A 24,229-nucleotide genomic window follows, 5' to 3' on the forward strand; every position below is an offset into this window, starting at 1 on the left:
GTATTTCTCTCCATCATGCATCTTGACAGAACATGCATAAAAAAAGGTGCACAGCTGCTCCAAAGCTGTATGTACTGTATAGAATATAATGACATCATGTAGGTTAAAATGGAAATGTTTCCCATTTTATATCAGTCTATTCGTTCAGAACTCAGCTGGAGTTGCTGCCTCTGCCCGTTTGTGGGCTCCGTAAACCATTTAACTTTTGACTTTATGTGTCCTTACTTTAAGGACTGCGAGATCTGCTAAACCAGCCGCTGTGTGTTTTGTGAGTGATAGAGTACAGCCTTCTAACTCTTATAGAGAAAACGACTGGCCAGGTGGTTCTGTATATTTTAGATTAATATAGAAAATGAAATTGTATTGCTTCATCTTTTATCACTTTGATAATGCACCAAGAGTGAAATATAACAAGTGCAGTGGATGTGTCCTATCCTTCCACCGCTGGTTCACAGCATACCCCTTTCTACTCTCTGGATTGAGTTAATAGGATAAATGTGTTTTATATATATATATATATATATATATATATATATATATATATATATTTTAACCACTGTGCCCTCTCCGTGTTCTGAAAACTGGTTCTTTCAGAGTTTCAGAGAGCAGAGAAATTGTGCCTTTACTCCAACATGTTTTCTTTGTACCTATTAAGCTTCCGTGTCTTTCTATTGTATTTTCACAGACGTGTAAACTGCAAATGGCAAATCACTGCTGGAAATATAATCCCCCAAATTGTTGTGAAGCTCAGTCTGTTTTTGAGCTGCATGCTACATCTGTTTTAGTGTTCTCCAGATCTTTAGACATTGGCGCCTGGAACGTGAAACATACTGTATTACATTGCCCCTACTTTAAAAACGTAAAACAAATAATAAAACTGTTGTTATTTTATGGCGCGTACGGATTATAATGAGATTAAGGGTTTATTCAGGTTTGCTAGCAAACCAAAAAAGTAAGCAACTGGGCAAAACCATGTGCACTGCAGAGGGGGGCAGATGTAACATGTGCAGAGAGAGTTAGATTTTGGTGGGTTACATTGTTTCTGTGCAGGGTAAATAACTAAATACTGACTGCTTTATTTTTAAACTGCAATGTAGATTTCAGTTTGAACACACCTCACCCAAATCTAACTCTCTCTGCACATGTTACATCCCCACCCGCAGTGCACATGGTTTTCCCCATTAGTGTGCTTTTTTGGTTTGCGAACAACTCTGAATAACCCCCTTAGTACACTAATGCACACCTCTTATCTAGTTCTAATTAAAGCTAACATTATGAGAGGGTTTATTGTATATGGAGAAGTGTGTGTTACAGTGTACTTAATTTTGTGTTTATGGGCTTGATTGGGAATCTCATATACTGTAATGCAGTCACAATTCCAGACCCTTTCTGCGTTCGTAAGTCCTAAGCTACTATCTGCCCCTGTTCTAAAGATGGGTATATGCCTTCCAAAGAGATGGATGATACATCATACTTATGTACACACTACTGTATACAATCCACTGTACAGCGATGTGAATATGGCTGTGAAATCGCCCCATTAGATGTTCAGGCCATCCAATGTGATAATTTATTAAAGGACAGCTGCATGAACAATGCATGGGGGTACACACTATAAGATAGTGATACATATGATAAATCATTCAGATCTGCTTTGGATCGGAATGATAATTTGGCCACATTGAAACGATCACTCTGCCTACAGCTCTCTGGCCACAAAAGCATCCGTAACCACTAGCAATGGCACTTACACCAACCCCATGCTTCTTGCAGACAAAGCAAATGAAATAGCATGCAGAATCCATATGCACAACTCAGAATGGATTACAACTTTTGCTGTACTGCCACGGATAGCTTCTGTTACATGCAAACACCACATTTCCACCCATTGGCTACCCGGTAAGCCCCATTCAGCCATCAGTGAGATGTGACCAAGATGCTAATTACTCAGTCACTTGTAGCAACTCTAAATTCTGTATTTGGGCTGTGGCTACAAATTGCAAGATGTGGCTGCACTCAGAGCCTAATACCATGTACACTGCAGGCGGAGCAGATGTAACATGTGCAAAGAGAGTTAGATTTGGGTGGGGGGTGTTCAAGCTGAAATCTAAATTGCAGTGTAAAAGTAAAGCAGCCAGTATTTACCCTGCACAGAAACAATATAACCCACCCAACTCTAACTCTCTTTGCACATGTTATATCTGTCCCACCTGGTATGCACATGGTTTTGCCCATTAGCTAACAAATTTGCTGCTGCGATCAGGTCTGAATTAGGCCCTCAGACTTACCTGCAAGAAACATGTGCTGCAGTATAACTATTGCACTACCTTTAATAAAATTCTGCTATGATCAATTTTCCAAAGGTCAGGGTATTACCCATCACTTTTACTTCATTATTCCAGTTTGGACTCTTATTCTTTTAGTAGCTATATATTATAATGACAACATATTCCACAGCACCATACTATATATTGTAGCTAAAATTGACCTAAATATGATTTACAAGGCTTACAACCTAATGGAGATAAAACCAATGAGAAACAAACATTTATTTAATACAATTGCTAGGGCTATACTACTTACAGGGTTGGACTGTGCCCATAGGGGTACAGGGGAAACCACTGGTGGGCCCTACTGCCTGGGGCTCCACCCCCTCCTCTAGGGATCAGGTTCCAGACTGTGCTGTTACTAATCTAGTACATTATCATGCATGCACTACAGTATTTACTGTATATATTTATCTAGGGGACTTACCCAAGCAAAATGGTTAGGCAAACCAATGTGGTGGCTGGGCATACCCCCATAGAGATTGGCCAAACCCCTAAACATTGGCCTCTACCACTGTATTCCCCTGGTGGGCCCTACATGCCCCAGTCCAACACTGACTACTCGTACCTTTTCTGAGCCATCCCATCTGCCTGCACACAGATATTGTCATCCATTATTTTACCAAACCCCAATAAATCCTACTTTATTAAAATGAATAGAAAAAATAGCACAGTCATATTGAAATTCATGATTATTTATAATATATGGTCATCTTTTTATTAATATACAAAACCATGCACAAAAAAACAGTGATAGAACATAAGACCACCATGATACCACCATAAACCACCAGGGGGAATATGTAATAGGGTCCATCTTTACCTGAGCTGCAAAATGTCGGTCGATAATTACCGTATTTTTAAAGCGGCAATCATTTGTAAGCCAAAACCAGCCAGGCTTGTTTGATCCTTCCACTAGTCCAAAACCGATGCCATGCATCTCTGTTTTTCTAGAATGCCACAGTTTTTGCTCACTGAAGTTGAGTTACTTCTGTTTGGTCAGTAGAACTGATATTGACATTAATGGAATCTACAGTATTTTACTGTAGCAAAACAGAAAAAGCAATTTGCCCATGCTCTGTTTGGGTTATGTATTATTTGCCATCAGCCGAGATGCCAGCCGTCAATATGCCGATGACGGCATCCCAGTTCCCTTCCGGGCTTGCTGTGCTATCCACACTGCGGGCTCAGTGGCTTGCTGCACTTGCCACAGGTTCTATTCCCGCTCTATGGGTTTAATGGACACCTGCGAGTGCGAATAGTCCTGTTTGTTTGGTATTCTGGCTGCCGGCATCGCCAGCTGTCGGGATTCGGGCGCTGGTATCCTGAACGCCGGGATCCCGACAGCTGGCAACTTAAATGTATACCCCCTGTTCTACCCATATTGTACATGTTAGCGGCTGCATGACAATATTTATACCACATACTGTATGAATACAAAGCAGAAAGACTTTTGTTATAGGTGATTACAATAGTATTGCTAATCTAAGTGTACAGTCAAGTCTGCCATCAGAAATTATGGGGCCCGGGACTGATACAATAGACAGGGCCCCTCCCTCCAAAAAAAAAGATTCTGCTGCTCTCCTCAACCCCTATGTGATGTCATACATTGTGACATTACATAAAGGTGGAGAATTGCTGACCTACAGGAACAGTTTACAGAGAGCTGATGCACAGATAAGGCTTGTTTTAAGAAGTCCTCCTTGTACATCAGACTGCTGTTGATTCACAGACTGGGGCAGCTCTACTGGTATTGGTGGTACAAGCCAGGGGTGGACCCCCCTCTCTGCAAGGGCCCGGGACACCTGTCCCCCAAAGTCCCCCCTGATGGCTGCCCTGTGTACAAACCTAGCATGGGGATTTTGTTCATATCTTACTGTATATCGTTTTTGGGGAACGCAAAGCAAGTATGTCTTTTAGAGTCTATTTTCTACCAAAGTGAATACAGTAATTAACCAATTGAAATGGATTGCAACTACAGTAAAACATTGTAGTACTACAATTACAGAATTGGAGAGATTGGTGTTAAAAGCACTGGTAGCATTATAGAGATTAATATTGTTTTATAATAACTTACCTGAAGTCAAATGGAAATGGACTCAATAGCATGTCTTCTGTTTGAAGTGACTAGTTAGGAATGGCAATATATAAAATGTAAGTGAATGGAATTTGATCGCTTTGCAATGAAAGCAGTAGGAGAAGTGACGGTATGACATACCATCACTGTATACCGGCAAACTTTGATCACTGTCTATTACTAATGCTAAAGTCCTAAAACATTTGGAGTAATGTAGTTTTCATGCTTTGTTGCCAGTATTAATGGAGGCAAATGTAAAGCTTACCTACCCCCTAAACACTCACCCACTTTTACTAGGTGGCAGTAATTTATACTGAGAGAGGTGGCCCAAAGGAAACGGACCAAAAGCTGAACTCCTTGTGTGGTGCACCCTTACAAAAAGAATATTATTAAACAACTTTTTATCACTCATTATAAAATCAACGCAATATAAACCATGGTATAAGTATAATCAATATATATGGTACAATTCATTATATTGAAAAAATTGTGAAAATATCCAAAATTGTTAAATATAATATGAGCACTATGTAACACCCTTTTCCCCAGTAGATAGTTAATTACCAATTGATATCTGATTAGAGTTCAGAACAGGGGTAACAACTTGAAATACATTTTCTTTGATATAATAAGATGCTCTGGGGCTGCGTCCCACCATGATTGGGTTTTGTGAGCACTACATGAGAACTTGGAAATGATGCTCGATAATGTACGTTTCACTTACAGCTTGATCACATCAATGTGATGATGTGTTGATTTATGTGATCAATCCAGAGGTGAAACGTATGTCATTGAGCGTCACTTCCAGGTTTTCGTGTAGAACTCATGTAGAACCAAAGAGTCCCAGTCAGGGGGAGATGCAGTTATGGAGCATCTACAGCAGGACAAGGCACCTTACCAAACACACTGTCATACTGATAGCAACTTAAGGTACTCAGTACGCTCTCTTACCCAGTGTCACACTTGTCACTGTTCCTGCAAAGGGCAGACTGAACATAGGGAAGTAGAAGTGCATTTTATTGCTCTATCCCTTTTCAATACTTGCTTACAGCCCGGCTATCTCACTAACCCATTTACTGCTGGTATTGGCATACAGATTAATGGCATAAGTGGGTTCTGTGAAAAGTCACAGGATTGCACACATATCTCCATTTCCCTGACACTTGTACACATGTCATTCCAAATTGGGGATGTATTGCAAACATCTGTTTATGTATGTGTAATCTGGAAAATTGCCTAAGTGAAGCTATTTGACTTTCTTCAGACATGGTATTTTAAAACTGTGGTTTATTATTATGTCACATAGAAAAAATAAAAAAGAAGGTGCACAATTCAAGCACAAATAATACTAATTATCAGAACAATTACAATAAACTCTACTATTAAACATGGAGTAATAAAAAGGTTTCTTAGTACATGTTTGCCCAAAAATGTAAGCCTACCATACCATGGCAAGGTGAGTCAGGTGGGTCCCTAACATCCCTTATACTTACACATTATTTAAATTTATTTAGGACTTACCTTTCATGGTGCCATTCTAATATGTAGACCTCTATGCAAGGACCATACACTAATTACTAATTAAAATCACCTAAGGACAGGTGGGAGTCTCACCTTCAAATGTACAAATATACACAAATATAGTGGAAAGGAAGGGTGGGGAGCTAAACTGCACACCTGCATTTCAAATATAGTAAGAGGTGCTACCATGTAGAGAGTTATAATTCCATGTAGAAAAAATAAAAAGCAGGTGCACCCCTCCTCCTCCCATTTCTTTTTATGTCACATGAAAATTTATTTCAATTTTTATTATTGTGTTACCCCTGTTATGAACACTGATCAGATATCAATTGGTAATAAACCATTACTGGAGAACTGTATGCTACATAGTGTTCATAATTGATATAATATTTTTTGATGTTTTCATCAACTTTTTAATTTAAGGAATTGTACCTTATATATTGCTTATAAGTATACCTTGGTTTATATTGCTCCAATTTTATGAGTGATTAAAAGTCTAGTTTTATAATATTCTTATATTCTTATTGTAAGAGTGCACTACACAATAAATTCAGCTTTTGGCCTGTCTTTCGTGGACCACCTCTCTTAGTATACTTATATTCTACTCCTTAGTGCACTTCCAATGGCACACGTAAGGGGAACTCCTTATTGATAGGGATTAATATAATTTACAGTTGGTTGATTAGAAATTGTTTTCAATTATACTATGCAGATTCAAAACCGATCATTTTGGCAGTAATTTATACCTATAAGAATTTTGTGCCATACAAATGGGCAAAATAGCTTAAATTGATAATACTCAATTTATTATATTAAAATAAATAACTACCTATTAATGACTGAGATGTATTGGTTTGAATGTGCATTCCTCCTAATTTTACAAAATGTGTTGTTTAATTGTTCTAGCACTTCCTGTGCCTTTTATCTGTCTTTACATCTGTAGGAACAGTTATTTTCTCCTTTTGTAAAGAACAAAACATCATTCTGGATATAATTATAGACTATGCCCAGCGGCACTATGTTTTATCCTCAATGGAAAAAAAAAATCCAAACACAAACAAGAATTGCTTATTGCCTGAAAAGGACAGTGCAAAGCTGTTTTTATAGTGAATATTTTTTTTAACATTTCAAAATTCTGCTTCCCAGAGTATTGTGTATGTTTTAGTATTTTGATTTAGTAAATGGATGATCCAGTTCAAATTCTTTTTTTTTTATTTCAGTTTCTACCTCTAATAAACAAAAAACAAAACAAAAAAAATCCTCCAGATTTATCAAATGTATTTCTATCTACAACTATGTATAGTATATCTTAGCATGAAAAAATATTGTAGAATTGCAACTTTTCTTTCTACTGTGTGTATTTTTTTAAAGTGGCATAAACTTTATTAGAGAGAATGAAAAAAAAATGTTCAGATGTCCTAATGACTTTAATGCAGCTGATAGTTTTGGCTTGAATTCACCTAGAAAAATCTTGATTATTTAATTACTGTAATTAGTTTGCAGATTTTCAAGCAGCGTCAAAAAGAAGTTAATTAGAAAACATGAATAGATAATGTTCACTGAACTCAAAACACCTGCTGTTTAGCAAATGAAATGTTGATCTATTAATGTTTCCTAGACTTTAAAATTTGCTATTAACAATCACATGACAGGTGCTTATATTATATAATAAGGGGATTTTTTTTTACATTTGAATAACAAAAAGAAAAACATAATCCACAGTGGTCTGTTTGTTAATACAAACATCATTCATATTATATGTTGAATATGGGCAGTAGTGTTCGAAAAAATATTCACCACACATTTTATTATGTTACACCATGGAATTAAAATGCATTTGAGAATTATCACCACCATCATAAAAAAACACAAAGTGTTTTCTTAGTTTATGATAAATATAATGCAGACAATGATTATGTAAGTACAGTAATCACATCTATCTGCTAAGATACTTGCAAATAAACCTTTGTGCATTCTTGTCTTCACAATTGAAAAAAAATTAATTGGCGTCTACTGGTGTATAATTATAGTGTTTTAATTAATTTAGAAAATAAATACTGTACACCTGACAGTGAGAGATCCCAGATTTGGTTACTGGATTGGAAATGCAAGCTTCAACACAAAGATCAAAGAACATTCAAATCAAATCCAACAACAATATGTTATTGAAAACCACCAGTAAAGGAAAGCATAATAGATTTTAAAGATATTTAATATCACTTAAATTATTGCCCATCAAAGAATAATTACGGGAGTGTGCAGAACTCTGGACTTGTCAAAACAGGCAGTTCTCCAAAGATGCATTTGTATTAAGTAGGATAATTATTAGACTGGGTACACACTAGAAAAATATACAGTATTGTTCGTTTTGAGTGACAAATGATATATCGGTAGCAGATTCGTGTGTGCACCTGACATGAACAATGGCGTTCACAGACATATCTGAATGTCTCTGCAGCACAGCCAATGCCAACAGATCTTAAAAATATATTTGTGCATTTGCATGTGTGTATGGGCAATCCACCGACTGCCAGTGGAGTTAACAATCTTTGGGGGTAATTCAGCCCTGATCGCTGCTGTGCATTTTCGCACAGCAGGTGATCAATTCTGAACTGCGCATACGTATGCACCACAGTGCACCGGCGCCTCACACAACAGCACTGGGCATCGGTGCCTAGCGATGGAATGATGCGAAAAAAATGATCGCACGGGCCATCGCAAGGTGATTGGCAGGAAGTGGCCATTTGTGGGTGGCAACTGACCATTTTAAAGGAGTGTCCGGAAAAACACAGGAGGGACCAAGCATCTTCAGGGAGGGTATATGATGTCAGCTCTGGCCCCGATCAGCAGCAAACAATCCCAGCGGCTGAGTAAGTCCTGGGTTGGGCAGAGACTGCACAAACTGATGTTTGTGCAGCTCTGCTACAAAAGCGATTGCACCCCTGCACAGCACTTTACCGATCCCCCTGTAGGCGGAGACTAACTGATCGCAGGGCTGCCAAAAATGCACCCTAGCGATCAGGTCGGAATTACCCCTATATTCCCTATCACATATACACAAACACATACATGCTACGGTTCATTTTTGCTGGGATCCAATTAACCCACCAGTATGTTTTTGGAGTGTGGTAGGAAAACAAATTACCCAGAGGAAACCAACACAAGCACGGGGAGAATATACAGACTCCACATAGTTAGGGCCATGGTGCAAATCCAAGAACCCAAGAAAATTTGATTAGTACTTAGTATTTTTTTAGGTAGAAAAAAAGTTTATGGAGGGAACCGCACAGATTGAAAACAAATATTATAAGCAAAAAATAGTAATTGTCTGAAAAACTGAGTACTATTAAAGAATTAACTTTATAGTGAGGTAACCAAACACCTTAGGGCTTTTCTTTGCCTATATGGTGTGTATATATGTTAACCCTCAGTGGTGCTCCCCAGAGTCAAAAATTGGTATCAAATTAATACAAAAGAAGCAGAAAAACAGTTGACTCCTGTTGGGGAGCACTCAATTTCAGACATAAAGAAATCTAGTATAGATATCTGTTAAGATCATACATTTTATTGATTAAGTTTAATAATAGAGAGTTCTAATTATACCAATAAGTGTGAATTTATAAAAAGTATATTAAACATTATATATAGCCTTGGCTATGATATCTGGGTAGCCGGGTTCCTGGTGTTATAATAAATAATTATGAGGTATGATAAATAAAGTAGTATCTCTGTGTTACAGAAAAAACTTATTTATGACCATCATTTAATCTGCATAATCGACTTTAAAGAAAAGTTGTTGCAGAGGATTGAATCATAGGTCATATATCCAATTTTCGGTACACTAAATTTGTGCACTGCTTGCAATTTAGTATGCGAGTGGATCCAGTGAGTAGCGATAAATTGCAGTACCTGGGTGTTCCAAGGTGGTCTCCCATCCGAGTACTGGCCCGGCCCTCCACTTCTTGGCTTTCAAGATCAGATGAGATTGGGCATCTCCAGTGGGGTATGACCGCAAATAGCTGCACTTAGACCTTTCGCCCGAGTAGAATTTAAGCAGTAACTACTTCCAAAATATTCCGTGCAGTGATCACAAACCAAATTTTCTCATATGTGTATTTATGAACACAGGTAAGAGTGCAGGAAATAATAATGAATTACCTGCTTAAGAAATAACACAGTGAGGTGATTTGTTGTCACATATACTATGACCACAAAACTACCACATTAATCTGATAAATCATATATACCAGGAATTGTAACTGTTATTCAAATACAACAGTTCCTATTTCAAAGGATTAATTGCACCTAAGTCCACATTACAAGGGCTCTAAGCATGAATGAATCAAACACTGTGTAGCTCATATACCAGTTAGGGCCCAGAGAACTGTTCAGACTGTAACGAGCAAAGTTTAGTATATCACTTAATATAACTGAAAATAGTCCAGATACAATTTCAGATTTTGTGCTCAGTATGATGATACATGTATCATTTAGGACAATTACACCGCACACTGTGGTCTTAAGCTGAAACAGTTACAAGTTCTGAGCTCTGTATATTGATACATATGTCATTTGAAACAAATTCCATGTAACAATTAAAGTGACAAAAAATAATTTACTGATAAGTTTTACTGATAATATTGCGGACTATTATTTGGTGCTCAAAATTATTTCATATGACAGAACGCTATAGGAAGCTAATCTATGATCACTCTTAACTTCCTCCAATGGTTATGCAAAAATACAGCCAGCATTTAAACGCGAACAACAGATTGTGCATAAGCACAAATGAAAAGTAGCATGCTCAAGCAGACATATGCAGATATAGCACTCTAAATTAGAGACTAAAATATCTGTTATAAATAAGCACAAATGAAAGTTAGAATGCTCAAACAGACATATACAGATATAGCACTCTAAATTAGAGACTAAGGTATCTGTGATAAATAGTTAAATCTATAAACAACCGTTACTACCTGTTTGACTCGTATTATATGAGTGACAGCTCTAAGTGGAAAATAGTCACACTAACGCTGATGATAACAAAATATATAAAGGTTAGTTGTAATGGGTATTTCACATACGATACCAAAAATCCTGCTGTCTGCTAATCATGGCCAGACCGTGCTGCTGCTCTCAGCGGGATAGCGCTCGTGGTGCATGAAGAGTGCACCAGCGTTACCTCCGTGCTGGGATTGGCGGTGTTCTGGCCGTGGCGCCCAGGCTGTATTGGTGTAGTTGTCCGGAGAGGAGCTCCGGAGCTGTAGAGTGCGAGAATGCTCCCGGCGTTCAGGGTCCCGGTAACCTCTGGAATCGAACAGCTAACTCCGGTCACGTGATGCGCATCACGCGATCGGACAACCCTGACATACGTTTCGCAATGATGGCTTGATCACAGGGTGATGTTGGGATCTGATCCCTGGTTAGTTTATATGCAAGAAGTAATGAGCTTAATTAATTGTTGATTGATAATAAACTAGAAATGAGCCGTAGTTTACGTTCCCCTGAAATAAATTGTACTGAAAAGTAAGTTATAACAATCCTAAATTGGGAGGTTTTTAAATATTAGTATATAACACATTAGATGTTTGAGAAATATAAATGTAAATTGTGATGATCAATTAGAAGGATAAATTAGAAGAATAAATGGATAAAGGAAAAAGAGTGGTGGAGAATGGGTGGTAAAATAATTAATTAATTAATTAATTAATTATATATAGGTTAATAGGATATCCACAATTGGATATCCACAATTGTTGTACTAAAGAGACACCATGATAATGGAATAGTGATCAATTAGAATGACAAATGACAACCCTAGATATGGAATATAAATATACAACATGGTGAAATGAGGAAAATTGTGAGATAAAATTAATGGAATATATAACAGTCATATAATAAATGTGTGCTGGTGAAATTATATCTTTAGTGAATTACACAGGAGTAGAATGAAAAAAATAAAAAAAAAGTGGAAATAATGGAAAAAATAATAAAAAAAGAGGAAGAGAGACGAAGGGAAAAAAGGAAAGAAGGGATGAAAGATAAGGGAGGGTTATTTAGATAAAGTGAGAGAAAGGAAAGAAAGAGTGCTGTGGATAGAGAGAATACTACCTGATTAAATATTGAGTAAAGTTACAATGGAAAGTGAATACAAAGAGTGATAATGTAAGAGGGCATAGAAATAAAATAGAATAAAAATAAGAGCCCATAGTAAAAATTCTCAAATGGGAAGTGATTATGATAAGTGCCAATGTACTGAACCAGTATTGCCCACCAGGAATGTGTAGGGATGAATGGACTGAAAAATATTATTCCATATTATTATAGTTGACGGGTTATTGAGCAGATTTTTTGTTTAATTCAAGAAGACCCCAAAATTCATGTTCTCATTCAATCCCTGAGGGTAAGTAGTGCCCAGGTTAAAGATCCATTCACACTCCTTCTTCAGTAAACTGTCAGTTATATTGCCGCCACGGATTCCCAGTTTGATTTTTTGTAGCCCAAAAGCTCTCATGTCCTCCCATCTACTATTGTGATGAATATAGAAATGCCGTGCTACTGAAGTGAGTTGTTTCATTTTCGCCTAATCAGTGGCTGCGTTGCGTATGGATCCCACATGTTCGAGAATACGTTGTTTAAGTGCTCTAGTTGTCATCCCCACGTATCTCTTTTTGCATGTACATCTAATGCAGTAAATGACTCCTTCTGTTGAACAATTGATATAATCTGTAATCTTGTGTTTGCGTCCAAACTTGTCCTCTACCTCATTAGTAGTTTCCATGTGTCTGCAAGCTTTACATCTCCCGCATGGATAAGTTCCTGTTACTGATGGTACTTTTTTAGGTAATCTTTGAAAATGACTTTGTACTAGGCAGTCTTTAAGATTTCTGGATCGACGCCAGCTCATCGATACCCAAGGGCCTAATTTCTCAGATAGAGTGGGATCAGTATGTAAAATATGCCAGTGTTTTTGTATAGAACTGGTAACTTTCTTCCATTCCTGGCAGAAATTGCCCACAAATCTAATGGGGTTGTTGGTTTTCTTGTCCCGTGCTTTCTTGAAAATAATGTCATGTCTGGTTGTATCTTTGGCAGTTCTTATAGCTTTTTTGATAGAGGTATTGCTGTACCCTCTCTCTCGCAATCTCTGAGCTAGCTCGTCACTCTGTATCTTAAATTGTCCTTCATCCGAGCAATTTCTCCGGAGGCGTAAGTATTCCCCTTTCGGTATGTTTTCGATGGTTGGGGGAAAATGGTAACTTGTTTGGTGCAAAAGTGTATTTGTTGCCGTGGTTTTCCGATATAGATTGGTGGCTATCATCCCATCCTGGTCTTTATATATCTTCAGGTCCAGGAAGGGCAGTTCAAGCTGGCTAATGTTGTGGGTGAGGCGAATATTAAGTTTATTGTTATTCAGATGTTGGATAAACTCATGTAGTTGATGCAATTCGCCTTCCCAGATCATGAAGATGTCGTCTATGTATCTGGCCCACATGATGACACTAGATGTAAATCTATCATTGTCGTCTTTGAAGACAATTTCCTTCTCCCATCAGCCGAGGAAAATATTCGCATACGTTGGTGCACACGCTGCCCCCATAGCCGTCCCCCTCGTTTGCAAATAGTATCTGTCGTTGAACGTAAAGAAATTGAAATGGAGTACAAAATGTAATAACTTCATTAAGAATTTATGGAAATCCTCCCATCCTTCCATGCGTAAGAAATGTTTGACCGCAGCCATCCCTGTGATCACTGCACGGAATATTTTGGAAGCAGTTACTGCTTAAATTCTACTCGGGCGAAAGGTCTAAGCGCAGCTATTTGCGGTCATACCCCACTGGATATGCCCAATCTCATCTGATCTTGGAAGCCAAGAAGTGAAGGGCCGGGCCAGTACTCGGATGGGAGACCATCTTGGAACACCCAGGTACTGCAATTTATCGCTACTCACTGGATCCACTCGCATACTAAATTGCAAGCAGTGCACAAATTTAGTGTACCGAAAATTGGATATAAGACCTATGAGTTTTTTCTGTAATACAGAGATACTACTTTATTTATCATACCTCATAATTATTTATTATAACACCAGGAACCCGGCTACCCAGATATCATAGCCAAGGCTATATATAATGTTTAATATGCTTTTTATAAATTTGCACTTATTGGTATAATTAGAACTCTCTATTATTAAACTTAATCAATAAAATGTATGATCTTAACAGATATCTATACTAGATTTCTTTATGTCTGAAATTGAGTGCTCCCCAACAGGAGTCAACTGTTTTTCTGCTTCTTTTGTATTTTTTTAGGTATCGAGATGAAAGACAATGTCTAGTTAGACAGTCAATAGATAGACATCATATGTTAGACAGACATTAGGTCGACAGGGTCAAAAGGCCGACATGGTCAAAAGGTTGACAGGAAAAAGGGTGGACAGTACAAAAGGTCTACAGGGTCAAAAGGTTGACATGAAAATGATCGACATAAAAAGGTAGACACAGGTTTTTTTGTTCAATTTTATAGGTTTTTGGACTTTTTCATACCTTCTCTATCCATGTCGGCATAGAGTTGGTTAAAAAACCTTGTGGCGAGTGCAGTGAGTCACCGAGCCCCGCGATGTGATGCCTCTCTACAATTGGAGGTACCATATGACAAAACTATCCCCACAAACCTGAAAAATGCAAAAAAAATTGTGTCTACCTTTTTATGTCAACCATTTTCATGTTGACCTTTTGACTCTCTAACATGTGGTGTCTATCTATTATATATACGTCTTGAGGAAGTCCCGGGATACGGGACGAAACGCGTTGACGTCACTCCTTTGCTCAGCCCACTGACGCACTGATCGTTGCCAGCCACTCTCACCTGCAGCGGTGAAATTGAATTTGAAAATCAGCCCCAGAGAACGTATACCGGAACGCCAGGTCAGCGTAACACTGCAGCGTCCGTACCCGCCCGCCAGGACTGAATCACCTGCACTGTGCTAGTGCCGGCGGCGGACGCATGGTAGCTGTTCCGATACCTCCTGTGCTGCGAGACTGCATCTTCCCGCAGGTCGGGTAAATATTATCAGCGGCATTTCCTCTGCACTGGGACGCCAGTAGCATAGAGGACGGGAGCTACATTCATTTGTTCTCAAACAGGCTGTATTAACTGTTGCTACTTAGCTTTTGATACAAAGAGACCAAGACTAGGTCTATGTGGCAACATTGAAGTGACATTGTTTCTAATTTTCCTAACCCAGTGAATTATTCAGAACGTCTATCAGTGCGCTTGAGCTGTTTTCTTTTACTAATGGTTTTTATTATATCTTGTGTGTGTCATTAAATTTGTTTCATTTTTATCAGCAAGTTCCGTATGAGTTGCAAATTGATTTAAGCAGACACCTGTGTATTTATCAATTTTTATTCATTATCAATTAAGCATACATTAAGCGCAGCACATTTGTATATATTTATTTCTGTCGTTTGGGGGAGCCAGCAGTCCCTCAGTGCTTGCAGCTGTTGTATAGCCCATTTTAATTTAACCTACTAAATTGCGCCAGGAGTGGGGGTGTTTAAACAAAAAATTTTCAAAATTTTTTTTATCCTTGTCTATCTATTAACTTATTAACTGTCTAACTATACACTGTCTATATACAGTATTATACCACACCAATTTTTGGATTATCAAATAAACTCAAACTGTATCCAAAGTGAATTGTAGGAAAAAGCAATCCTTTATTTTTAACATGTAGAGTAGCAAAATACGGGCAAACATTGACACGTAAAAGCCTTATACGAGGATACTAAATTACCTACTGTAGATGGAAATAAATATTGTTACGTTCAAATGTTTATTAAGTAAAGCTGTGGTGAGTCTGGCATTTCTCACTGTTGTAAATGATGGTGATTGCAGTGTCTACCAGTGACAATAGACCCAAAATGTGTTCCGAATTATGCAGCTGGTTTTAGTACCTAAGCTGATAACAGGGATATAAATGCTGATAGCTGGTCTCTAGTAATTTGTATGAATTCAATTAGTATTACTTGCAAAGAGAGAAAGGCATTTGTCAATGTCAGCGTTCCATACAAAATTCCATTACTTCCAAATGTTGTCCATAGTAAATAGGGCTGTGGTTTCATTTAACCATCTCCAAGTAAAGTGCTTAAAGTACAGCTTGCTGTTCTTCACCGATCTTCACCATACTAAATTCCCTCTGTCCACTGACTTATGGATTAGAAGCTCTTTATTCCAGATATACATCATCTCCTATGCTATAACCTTGTAAAAGGCCATCAATAAAATAATGACAAATGACTAATGATAAAATATGCATAGACCAGCAGTTGTTTCAGACACAGGTCAATATTTTTCTGGGCTTCAAATAGTTTGTTTCCTGTACCAACATTTAAAATTTTCTTTCTATGATTTTGTGTTGGCCTTTATGAATTGCAAAGTAATTATATTGAACAATATTTCATAATATTAAGCAGTATCATCTCTCTGGAATTCCCTCTTTCGTCTATTGGTCCCATGTCCCAAAAGCTTGCATAGGATATGATATGGACTATCCCGTCCCGTATTTAGTAAGTCACGTATACTGTAGGCTGATGAATTAAGAACATTTCTAATGAACCCATAATAATTACAACATAAAACAATCACTTTCCTTAGACCCCACTATAGTAATTTTATCGGTATAAGTATATATATATATATATATATATATACATATTATATATATATATATATATATATATATATTGGCAGCTTAAAGAACGTAGGGTGGCTGAGAAAGCATTGTTAACCATCAGCCAAGCAGGATTCAGTAAATTACAGATGGGCATACTGTATGTCTGTCACACAGAGGACTAGATTGTGAGGATCAAAGACCAGCTCTTACTGGGCTAGAGAGAAATCTTCTACAGACACATTTGGTCCTCTCTGAAGAGCCTTGCCTTACTTGAAAAGGGGAGGTGCCACACAATCCTACAAACATCAGACTGCCACTGAAAAGCAGTGCTGTCCCACCAAACAGATGCAGCAGCAACAAAAGTAGGCACAACGCAAGCACAGTACAACAAACAAGAAAAGGGAGTGTGGGAAATACAGGAAAAAGAGGACATTCCCAACCTAAGACTAGCTACAGTATATGAATCCTGCAGATCCCACCCCAACTTTTCCTGATTAGCTGCTATCCAAACACAAACTGCCCATCAATGGAGTGACTGCACTTAACCTAATTGTCTGCATATATAAGCCCTCCAGTTTATTTTAAAGCATTTAGGTGCCTTAAAATTCCATGAATGTTAAGATGACAATTTGCCTGTGCCCTATATGGCGTTAGTCGTACTTTAACTCTACCCTGCCTAAATTTTCAATACATCACTATAAATTTGAGAATCACTTTTAGGATCTTTAGGTCTCCAGAGATGTTAATGCTGCCTTGCTCCTAATATAAAATGTCTCCTTTTTCAAATACTGAGACACCTCACAAGGTTATCGTAGATTATCAATGTCATTTGTAAAATATCACAAAGTTAGATATTCTATAATGGAAATATTCAAATACTGTCAGTTGGGTAGGTACTAGCAGTTTTGTCACTGGTCTCAAGTTAATTATAGTACACATTGTATTTTTCAGCAATAGGTCTTGACTCTTGTCCAGAACCGCTAATGCCAAGTAACGGAATAAAAGTCGGTGACCGATACATGGTTGGGGATGTGGTGTCATTTAATTGTGACCAAGGGTACTCCCTTCAGGTAATGCAAACTAATTCATTGTCAACAGCTAATTGTATGTATTTCACATTATGTTCCTAGAGAAAATATAAATAATGGCCATTTTAATAGCAAATTGATGATTGTTGGTGTTCTTTTGTCGGTCAAAGAATAACTCCTCCAAAAAACATTAATTATGTGTGGTATGATTTGTCGACAGTTATCATATTGACAGTCATCAGGTCGACGCGAGAACATTGACAGGGTTGAGCAGTTGACGTGCACATCCACAATGCCAACAGTGACCATGTCAATTTTCATTATGTATACACGGATGATACTGTATGTTGACATGATGAACTGTCAACAAACCAACCCTGGTAGTCTAGTGACTTCTGATGATGATTTGAGGATGTTGACTTTGTCTGTCAACAGTTTGGACCATGTTCACATTGTAATTTTGACTTTATGAACATCAACATGGTTACTGTTGATCATTCAACAGGTTTTCTATGAAGCCATCACCCTTCCAAGGCCTACTGTGGAATTATTTGCCATTTTCCCAAACCTTTCATGATACAGGATGTCCACCAAGCTGCAGACTCCAACCACATTTGATGGCCTTCTCTGTTGGTGCTGATGTCAGAGCTACTGTATTGCCTAGCTTTGCTGGTAGCCATAAAGGGCATATCAGCAAATTATGTTATGAGCCTAGCACAATTCTTAGTATCACTGCATGATTTATCAGTGAATATTATGTCAACATTGCTATGTTTTCCACAGGGACATTCTCACATCACATGTATGCCTGGTCCAGTGAGAAGATGGAACTATCCAATCCCGATTTGCATTGGTAAGTACACATTAATGAAATGACCTTCTCAGGGCAGCCCTATAATATAGAATTAATTATCAATACATTTTGAAACCTTAATTGTTGCTAATAGGTGGAATTTAATTCTCATCCTAAGAACATGTAGATTAAATTCAATTACTGCGCTGTTCATTTGGTAAAATATTTATTCATATTTTTGTAGAACTTGAACCTTATTGAACCATTACTCAGTTTTGGAACTTGGCCATTAATAAACAATCGCTCAGTTTGAGTATTTCTATATAGAAGCCTTAAGTTTTATATCCCAGAATGTTTTACGAATGCCCATGTATCGGATCATGTGCATGTGTATGTTCTTCCATCAATGATACCGTTCAGTTGGGAACTGTTACATAAAGGATTAGACTACATGGGGTTTGATTACAGCCATCGCAAGCTCTGGGGCACTCTACCCACTCGGAAGTGGAAACTCCCCTTCCTCAGCCTTTTTACCTAACTCAGATCACAGGGTCATTGACTAGTAGTATTACTAACCAGCTCTCATTTTTTGGTATCATTATCTCACTGTTTAATTTTTGCCCTTGTACACTACTGTCTTTTTGAACATTTTTATATTTTATTGTTCATTTATATTATTGTAATTCTACCTGTATGGTGCTACGAACACTTGGTGGTATTATGCTAATAAAACTGTATAATGATGATGATAATAATAATAATAATAATAATATTGACATGCAAATAAGATGCTATATCTGTAATTTATTATAAAAGGTATAAGGATTACAGTAGCTTTTGAAATTTAGCTGGAGTTAAGTATTGAGGATTGGGGTTGGGGTCCTGTCCATAAGGACTTTATAGAATGGAAACCAAATGGACCACACCCTAATAAATGTACAGGTGTAACATTTTACATCACTGAACCCAAACGATGGGGTCCAAATACTCATTGGGTCTAATTCAGACCTGATCGGTGATGTGCATTTTCGCACAGAAGCCGATCAGGTCTAAACTGCGCATACGCCGGCGCCGCAGTGCGCCTGCGCATGCCACACAGCCGACGGCCATCTCAGCCCTGCGATCGCCTCTGACTGATTGACAGGCAGAGGCATTCTCTGGGCAAGCCAGCAGCATTTGGTCGCAGTTTAGGGGGCACTATCTGGGCAACGCAGGTATGCCCGGACCGTGTGTGGGGCGGGCTGCGGTGACTGCGTGACGTGCAGGAGCTGCGCTGGTAGGGAGCTACTCCTAAAGTACAAAAGCATCGTCGCTGTACGATGCTTTTGTACTTTTGTGGGGGTAAGGGGTCGGGCCTGACATGCGGGGCGGACTATCCCTGTGCTGGGCGACCCCCCGCATGTCTGTGTGACTGATCGTAGATGTGCTAAATTTAGCACATCTACGATCAGGTCTGAATGACGTCCATAGTTCATATGTCATTGATCTGAAAGCTAATTACTGGGAGGGCAGAAAATGTATGGTTCTGTTTATCCTGATATTTGTAATTGCTCCAATGATTGTTGTCAATTTATTATAGTGGGTTTGTTTATGCTTACCTACCTAATAATTTTCATTACTCCCTAACTTGTTTAGCTTATTATTGTTAAAATGATTTGTTTACTTGATCTAGATTTAAGTCTTGTTCTTTTATTAATTTTAAGCATGAGTTTGACATTTAAATTGTATCTGTTCAGTGCATAATTGAGGTTAATGAACAGAAAGTGGACTTTAGACCAGTTCATCACCTGTTGATATTGCTGACAACGATTTGTGGCTCTCTTCTAGCTCAGTGTGGTGGGGCAATGTCTGACTTCAGTGGCGTAATACTCAGCCCAGGATTTCCTGGAAACTATCCAAGTAGTTTAGACTGCACATGGACCATCAAACTGCCCATTGGATTTGGTAGGTGTCTACTAATATTGTATGTATACATGATGTTCTTATTACAGTAAGTTGGACAGATGTTGTAGATGTCTCTGAATCTTTACATCAAATTAAATATATATATATTTTTTATACACATGTATGCAAATATTCATTCAGTTGATTGACTGATCTTTCCATTTATTAGGTTGAAAGAATAAAGCACTTCTTTTGACTAGGATACAGTAAAATAGTAGTAAAATAACTTTGTCTAGACCAACATTTTGTAGCATTATAAGCCAAAAACAGTTTTCGGAGTGCATCACCATTACAACATATACCAACATTTAGAAAGTAAATCAGTGTCTTCGCTAAACTTCCATTTCTGAAGCCAGTCTGTTCAGGTTAGCTTGATCAATTATAACATGGACACAAAGACATGCTTTACAATTTTGTACCTGTGTAAGGGGGAAATGTATCAAACCATGCAAAGTGTGAATTAATTGCCCACAGACACCAATCTAGTTATAATTTATTAGGTGCATTCTTTCAATTTATAGGTACAAGCTGATTAGTTGCTATGGGAAACTTCTCCACTTTTTAAAGGGTTTCATACATCTCACCCTAACTGTGGTAAGGTTCCCTCACTAGAGTGCCCAGGACATGTTAAGTGTTGTGGCTTCCATGACTCCTACACAACTGCAGAGCTACAGTACCATACAGTATGTAGTAGTGTGTAATGTCTTCCATGACTCTTACCCAAAGGTAGAGGTACCATATAGTATGGTGTCAGGGGCATAGCCAGAACTTAATGGGCCCCATAGCAACATTTTGAGGGCCCCTGTTCCAATGCTTCAAAAGAGATACCTCTCCAAAGCAGTTGTTAATTTTATGCCCAATAATAGAGCCATATTTCATTTTCTGAACCATTGTAGTGCCTTAGTTAATGTTTGGACCCATAGTAGTGCCGTAGTATATTTTATGAACCACCTTAGTGCTCTAATTAACATTATGTCACATTGTAGGGCTGCCAGTACACATTATGTAACACAGTACCCCCAACTCACATTATTATGACACAGTTCATATTATGCAACACTATAGTGCCTCCACTTTATATTGTGCCACATTACAGTGCTTTAGTTTATATTATGTAACAGTATAATGCCCTCCAGTTCATTTTATACCACATTACAATGAGCAGGTTCAGGGGACCAATATAACTAGATATATTGTAGCCTCCAAGGTAAAAGTTTGTAAATGCCCCTATGTATCTACCAATGATGACAAATGTATACTGTACAACACATGTAATATTGACAGGGAAGGTGGGCCCCTCTCAGGTCTGGGCCCCATAGCAGCTGCACTCCCTGCACCTATGGCAGCTACACCGTGTATATAACACATGTAACTGTGACAGGGAAGGTGGCCCCTCTCAGCTCTGGGCCCCATAGCAGCTGAACTACCTGCACCTATGGTAGCTACACCCTTGTATGCTGTAGTGTCATTAATCACTCCTATCCATAGGCCTTTCTATAATGTGTCCACAACGGTAGCTGCATGCGAGTCTTCTCATCTCTTAAAACACCCCTGCTCCTATCCAAAGGCTGTGCTACCATATGTAGTATTGTGTTAGGGTGTCATCCGTGACCTCTACCAAATGTAGACCTACCACATGAGGCATTATGTAATGTCTTCAAAGACTCTAACCCTAATGTACAGATACCATATTTAGCATTATGTGATGTCTTCCATGAGCTACTACAATAACAGTTCGTGCAACTTCTAAGGGGACAACAGCTGTGGGAGAGACCCATCTCCCTTGCCAAAGTCTCATGGGTATGGCACACCCTCCAACATTGTTAAACAAAAAAAGGTACAATTTCAGAAAAGGGTGTGGCCATGGGAAAAGGAGGCGTGGTCACATGGCGCTGCCTTAGGAAGCTATAAGACAAGGAAGACACAGTAATGGGTACAAGGCCTCTTTTGGCCCGTACAGATCATAAAATATGGTACTGTACTAGCCAAAAAGGAACAGTTGGAGGGTATAATATGGGTGTGTTTTATTGGCCAGTTTACAGAGGCCTTTAAAACACTAAAGTGTGTAGTTGCACCCATTCTCTTACATGACATCGCTCTTACGCTGATCTGTGTCTGTACCAGAACTTCTCCAGTCTCAGGATCATGCATGATAGAATAGCAAACATAATTTGCAGTACACCGTCCAACATCGTTAAACAAGAAAATGGTACAATTTCTGAAAAATAGTGTGGCCACAGGCAAAGGGAGCGTGGTCACCTCGTACTGACATAGGAAGCTATAGGACAAGGGAGACGCAGAAATCGGTACAAGTCCCCTTTTGGCCGGTACAGACCATAAATAGTACTCTACCTGCCAAAAAGGTACAGTTATAGGGTATATATATATATAGGGTAGTTATAGGGTACCGCTGCACACATGTAGGTGTGATAAAGCTGAAGCCTATGTAAATTAAGTGGTGCTGTAAATAGGGATCAGTATGAAATACCTACAATCAAAATCCCGATGGTCAAAATCCCGACAAGGTCAAAATACTAACAAGGTCAAAATACAGACATTTAAAATCCCGACAAGGTCAAAATATTGGCATTTAAAATGTCGACAGGTCAAAAAGTTGACACGCGTTTTCATTGTTTCATTGTGTGTATGTTAACATAGGTTGACATGGACACCTTATAAGTGTACCGCATCCCCTCGCATAGCGCGCTGCACTCGCGATGCTATGCTTTGGGCACACTATTATATTCCCCCTCCAGGTCCACTGGGATAGTAAAGTATGAACAAGTCAGTTTAAAAAAAAAAACTGAAAAACGAATGTCGACTTTTTGACCTGTCAACATTTTAAATGTTGGTATTTTGACCATGGTGGGATTTTGACCTTGTCGGGATTTTAACCATAGGTCAATGGTTGTCGGGATTTTTATTGTAGGTAAATTGACGGCATTCCCTGTAAATAATGTGCTCTATGTTCTATTTCGAGGTTGGGTATGTGTGATCGGTGGTCAGGAGACCTCCGGTCACACTACTGATGGCGGGATCCTGTTAGGTGGCCAGAGGGGGGGGGGGGAGAGCACAATAAAGCTCCTTGTGAGCTCGCTGCGCTTGCCACACAGCGGACTCTGTGTTTTAGTCTCACTCTATGGGTGTCATGGACACCTACGAGTGGGAATAGTCCTGTTGGTCGGCATGCTATCCGGCGGGATTTTCAGAAAGCGGGATCCCGGCGTTGGTCCGCCGGTCACATAAACGCATTCTTCTATTCTGTGGTGTGTGTGTTACTAATGTCTGTAAGTTGTAAGCTTGTAAAAGAGCTACATACTGTATATGGCTCTATATACTGTAGGTACATACTGTACTTACACACAAACAACAAAAATCTTCATCACTTAATGGGGAACGTTTTAGTGTAGGTCTTTATAAAAAAACTTGTTTTTTACCTTTAAATTAATCAACACTTTAAATTATTTGGCAAAACCCATAGGCAAACGCAGGGGGGATTTCCGGTTGCCCAGAAACCCCCCTCCTCTTGGCAAGTGGCAAATTATGACAACAATACCAATGGTATATAATACAATTACTAGAACTGGCGCCGCATCATGCAGAACTGCTGCACATGCCCAGTGGTAGCAGCTTTTTCATTCAAGTTTGCTGTCTGTGTGGTTCTGTGCCCTCATTGAGTGCACTGCACCAAAGAGTAGCTACCAGAAAGAAGAGACAGGAGCCTTACCATGAGGTGGGAGAATGTGTGCTTAGAAAGTTCAGTACTGGTTCTATAATGTTTGTGCATTTATTTATTATAGTATGTTTAACCTTTTCCTGACCACTTATCTTATTTATATTATTTAAATATGTTTTGGG

The 24,229-nt window shown here is 38.6% G+C and overlaps 1 protein-coding gene and 2 pseudogenes across 1 annotated transcript in view; 2 read left to right on the plus strand and 1 right to left on the minus strand.

Annotated features, from left to right (window-relative positions):
* Positions 1-24,229, plus strand: part of CSMD3 (CUB and Sushi multiple domains 3) — a 1,529,921-nt gene that overhangs the window by 1,190,327 nt on the left and 315,365 nt on the right. Inside the window, exons 39-41 of the mRNA XM_063924487.1 lie at positions 17,558-17,676; positions 18,418-18,487; positions 20,255-20,371. Coding sequence (XP_063780557.1) covers positions 17,558-17,676; positions 18,418-18,487; positions 20,255-20,371 — 306 coding nt within the window. The remainder of the gene's footprint in view (positions 1-17,557; positions 17,677-18,417; positions 18,488-20,254; positions 20,372-24,229) is intronic.
* On the minus strand, positions 9,823-9,942 carry LOC134929710 (5S ribosomal RNA; annotated as a pseudogene).
* LOC134931395 (5S ribosomal RNA) lies at positions 13,748-13,867 on the plus strand (annotated as a pseudogene).

Source organism: Pseudophryne corroboree, chromosome 5 (genome assembly GCF_028390025.1).
Source record: "Pseudophryne corroboree isolate aPseCor3 chromosome 5, aPseCor3.hap2, whole genome shotgun sequence".
NCBI classification, from domain to species: Eukaryota; Metazoa; Chordata; class Amphibia; order Anura; family Myobatrachidae; genus Pseudophryne; species Pseudophryne corroboree.